Raw genomic sequence first — 5,251 nt, 5'->3', positions numbered from 1 at the left:
AGGAATGACCCTGGGATGAGGTGATGACGCACGATCTTCAAACATTGAGCCTCACCGAGGCGATAACAAGTGACTGAGACCTTTGGAGATATGCTGTGCTTGAGAAGACCTGGCAAGCCAAGTGAGACCATAATCTTAGCCTATGTCAGTGCAGCATAACTGACCCATTTAAGAGTACCCTTCAATCATTGGGCAATAAACTGCGCTTGCGAAGACCTGTTGAGTCAAGTGAAATCATTGTCGTGGCTGATGACAGTACCACCTGATTCAGAACCATGCTGGTGGGACGTAAAAAGCACCATTTGAGCATGGTCGATGCCAGTACCGCCTAACTGGCTCCCATGCCGGTAACACATAAAAGGCACCATTCAAGCGTGGTCGATGCCAGTTCCAGCTGACTGATTTCATGCTGGTGGCATGTAAAAAGCACCCACTACACTCTCAGAATGGTTGGCATTAAGAAGGGCATCCAGCTGTAGAAATTTTGCCAGATCAGATTGGAGCCTGGTGCAGCCTTCTGGCTTGTCAGCCCTCAGTCAAACCATCCAACCCATGCCAGCATGCAAAGCAGACGTTAAACGACGATGATGTTGTGGTTTGGCTGCAAATCAGCACACCTGTGAACAAATCAATGAAATTTTGCTGGCTTTTTCTAAAATTCATTACTGTTGTTATTAATTTTATTTTAATTATGTAGATTTGTTATCTTAATTAGAAAGCAATAAAATAATTAAAAAGAAAGGAAAATGCATACATCTATGTTTGTTTGTGTATATGGGGATGACGGGGTGCATGTGAATGCATGTATCTATGACTTGTGACTGAAAATATTAATCTATATCCATATTTTGCACTATCCACCTCTACATATGAGACAAGGATGAAATGAGGGATGCAAATGAAGTTGCAAATTTGCAAAGATTTTGTGAATGTAAATGAATAAATAATGTTCAACCGTATACAAATGGTGACTAGTATAGATGTATATAAGCATTCAGCACATATGCATAGTGAAAAATGTATAAAAGCATGAAATAACATTTATGTGGCAGTTTGCGTTTTTAACCAATACTCTGATGCAAAACAATATAACTTGTATAGAGATTATGCATGCATCCATACATGTATGTGTGTGTGTGTGTCTACGTATTTGTCTGCCTGTGCATCTGAATTTCATATGTACAAATGGGGAATCCTGAAAAGTTCTACAAATTTTCACTGTACCACTAATCTACAGTGTTTGGAAAATGCCACTCAGTTTACTTTGTTTTTTTCATAGAGAGCCTCAGCTTTTATGCAAATCTTTTATGTAGCCTGTCACACACGTATGATAATAGGTACAAATGAAATATAAGAGATTGTAAGTTTCTCATTCTCCATAAATGTTCTTCTCCCAAATTTTTGATGAGGCATTCACATCTGCTAAGCAACTGCAATATTTCATCCATGGAATGTCCATTTAAGATGTATAATGTTAAAAAACACTGTATACCTAAAAAATCATGCAAAACAAATCAGCCTGTAGATGAATGATAACAGTAGATATCAATATTTCACTTTATTTCTGCTCAGCATCATATATCCAAGTCAACCTTTTTATTGGTATGTTCCACCAGCATTCTTTCTTTTTAAAGTATGAACATATTCTGGTTCTAGTTCTGGTGTCCTCCAGAAAAATCATTCCTGCAGACAGTATTGTTGATAGTTTAATGCCAATGTTATATCTCATGGGGAGGTAGTATCTTGTGGACATTTTTGACAGCTGATTTTTATGTAAGTGATACCTTCCGTATCACTTTGGTACAATTGATATTTTCATCACAATGAGAAACTTTAAAGGCATCTATACTTCTTCTACTGATTAGATATTTAGTTGCTATTTCTTGTTCCTGGACAGCAAGATTATAGCTTTTTAGGTGAGGTGTGATGTATCTGACACAGGTTTTCTCAGGCTTGTGAGATACAGCCATGCATAATTTTTTGCAAGTATAATGAGTATTTCTCTCCCAAGTTTCTTTCTGTTTAAGTTGATCAATCCAGCTACCTTTGGTTCACATGAATAAGCTGTACTCAGCAGTAATATTCCTCTTAAACATGGGTGTTCTATTAGAACAAACTTTACTGCAGTAGTTGCCATGAGAGAAGCTCTCACATGGACTTTTTGGTGCAAAATACATTTGTGTTTATATCACTAGTGTATTTTGAGATAAATCTCCACCACCTCCAGTGCTGAGACCACCAGATCACATGATTTTGACCTTGCAATATTAGTGAGCATTTTGCACTAGAAAGCCAATAAAGTTTCTTTCATAGCAACTATCACAGTAAAGTTTGTTCTAACAGAACATCCATGTTTTTAAATGGGATAAATATTACCTCTTGGTATTAATACTGCCTCTGTCATTAATATATATTTTTTAACAAACTAACAGGGTAATTGTTACACCAGTTCCTGCTCTGGCACAGTCACTTTATATATGACTGATGGGAAAATGAATCACTGATGTCTCTCACAGTCGATTGTACATTATTTACATTATTGAAATGACCAAACAAATTTGAAATCACATGATCTGGTGATCATGGAGCTGGATGTAGCAGGAATTTATCTCCCTATTAGTGATATAAACAAGAGTGCATTTTGCACCAAAAAGTCAATGGGTGAGTTTCTCTCATGGCAACTATCACAGTAAAGTTTGTTCTAACAGAACATCCATGTTTAAATGGGGATACTACCTCTTGGTATTAATACTGCTTTTGTTGCTAACATATATATAGTTGTACTCAGTGTATCTATTCACTTCTATACTTAATACTTATGGTGTCATAATTTTTGCTATACACATGAAAATACAATGAGAATTTCCATGATGGAATGAAAGTATGTGTCAGCATAGGTGGTAAATTCTCCAGAGTCACTCATTATTTCCACATCTGTCCAAAAGAGAGCAAGTCCCTAGTAGTGAAATGTGATATTTGGACACAGCTGACTGGACAGTCAGCCTGTTTTGGCAACAGTACATTTTAACACTGAAGTAAACATAAACATGGATACATGCACACATGCACAGAAGTATATATATCCAATCAGAATGAGTGAGAGAGAGAGAAAGAGGGTGATATTGCAATTTATTAATTGAACTTAATTGACATACACACTTTCCCTCATCTCATGCACATTGAGAAATTTGCTCATACACATAAACAGAGAAGGAGAGAGGAGGAGAGAGAATGAGAGAAATATTGAAATGTCTAATAATAAATAAATCAGCATCGAATCACTGACACCATAGCAGTTGTGGCCAAAATGTTTCATAGCCCACTAGCAGAACTCAAAAGGTACATCCTTGCTGCTCATGTTTAAGAGAACAATCAAGCGATGACAGCATTGCTCAAAATTATGTTTGCCTGTCTTGTATGCAAGTATGTATGTGTTCATATGTATGTACGTTTGCACATATGTATGTATGTACGTACATATCAGTTCAAGTTATAGAAAAAGATAGCTGATAAATGTACAATGAAAATCACACTAGAATTATTCTTGTCATTTTATTTTCGTTTGTTAGACAAACAGAGAGAACGGTGAAATGTCTTCAGCCAAAATATAAGCAAGTTGAAGTTGAAGTGTGCATTGAAGAAAACAATGGAGTATGTGTTCGTACAGGAAAACAGCAAACGTAAGAAAATATTTTATTGTACTCCTTTGGCAGGTCTTTTAATTGTAAACATTTTCATTATAGTATATTTTACTAGTTATAATTGGAAATTTACAATTATAGATTTAAAAAACGATCTTGAAAGAAAGATTGACTTTTACAAATCTTAATTGTTCATCTCACTAAGTTATGGCTTTAAGCAGTTTATATTCTAATTTGTTTATTCTTTGAAATGGTGGCTCTATGCATGTGTGGGGAAATAGTAATTTGAATGTTTGTAGAATTGGTTCAGAGTTGTAGCACAGCAGGACCTTGAAATATCAAGTGAAATGCCAGTAATATATACCTTGCTGTTATAATGGCACATAGCTTCCGCTGCCTCAATTCATCACTTCTTTGTGTGTCATATCTACAGGTGTCAACAATCAGAGACCACCTGTCCCCTACACAATTTAGCCAATTTGTGTGTGTTTTTCTGCAGCCAGCAAGTAAAACCATTGAGTGTCATCTCCACCACCACATACTCTCAGGAACCATATTTCTAGTTTAATATCATTGAAAAAAAATAACTCAGCAACAAAAAGATTTGACACCTGGCTGACAGTAAACTCCAGTACTCCTCTTGTCCCACATCCTTTAGAGCTAGGTGATGAATACAAGACTTTTTATTAAAGCACAATGCTCAAATTAACTTCTCCTATATATTATGCCCATTATTGCTTCATTAATTATCAAATGTTCATTATGTGATAGACTTATCCATATACAGGCTCCTTTGCATGTAAATGTGAATATATTTAAGATATTTAAAGCTTTTTGCAATTGTTTCCTTTATGATTTATTTATTCATTTTCCATTTTTCAAATAGACTGGAACCAAATGGATCTGAAATAAGGATGTGCTCAAAAGTTCAGTTGAGGCGCTCCTGCCATGTGTGTTGCCCAAGTCATTACCCAGTGGGTAACAAAACAACTTGTACAGGAATACTTGATGGAATTGACAAAACTGGTCTGAGGATTAGTATTTCTGCAGATGAAGGACAAATTGAATATGCTAGATTACCCAAAAATTACCAACCGCGTAGACGTCACAACACACAGCATAATGGTAGAGACCGATCAAGGAATGGAGTCCGTACAAGACATCAATCCAGGCGGAGAGTAGTTCGAAGGCCACGTAGTGTGGCTGTTTGACCTGATCCTCAAACAATAATATCCTTATATAATGAGGTTGCTGCCAGAGGTGATCTAATAACGGAACATTATCAGAAAGAATTTGTAATGAAATCTAATTCATATGAATACTTGATGAATAAACTTGTAATTCATCCCTCATATGACCAAACTACAGGAAAACCCATGAGCATCATAATCAGTACACTTAATTGCTTGACACTAAACTGAAAAGGATTGTCACTTGGTTCTAGAAATATATATGTGTGTGTGTATATATGTATTCATGTATATGTGTGTGTGTGCATATATGTATGTCCATATACATATGCATACATACCTATAAATATATGTGTGTGTATACACACACATATATGTATGTATGTATGTATGTATGTATATATATATATACATATATTT

The 5,251-nt window shown here is 35.7% G+C and overlaps 1 protein-coding gene across 1 annotated transcript in view; it reads left to right on the top strand.

The window, feature by feature from the left end:
* The window catches only part of LOC106882314 (uncharacterized), a 51,012-nt gene extending 45,779 nt beyond the window's left edge, over positions 1-5,233 (top strand). Inside the window, exons 4-5 of the mRNA XM_014932947.2 lie at positions 3,570-3,680; positions 4,528-5,233. Of these exons, the coding sequence (XP_014788433.1) occupies positions 3,570-3,680; positions 4,528-4,852 (436 nt within the window). The 3' untranslated portion in view covers positions 4,853-5,233. The remainder of the gene's footprint in view (positions 1-3,569; positions 3,681-4,527) is intronic.
* The last annotated feature ends 18 nt before the right edge of the window (positions 5,234-5,251 follow it).

This window comes from Octopus bimaculoides, chromosome 3 (assembly GCF_001194135.2).
Source record: "Octopus bimaculoides isolate UCB-OBI-ISO-001 chromosome 3, ASM119413v2, whole genome shotgun sequence".
Classification (NCBI taxonomy): domain Eukaryota; kingdom Metazoa; phylum Mollusca; class Cephalopoda; order Octopoda; family Octopodidae; genus Octopus; species Octopus bimaculoides.
Note: the sequence above shows the minus strand (reverse complement) of the source record. Positions and strands in the feature narration are given on the sequence as shown.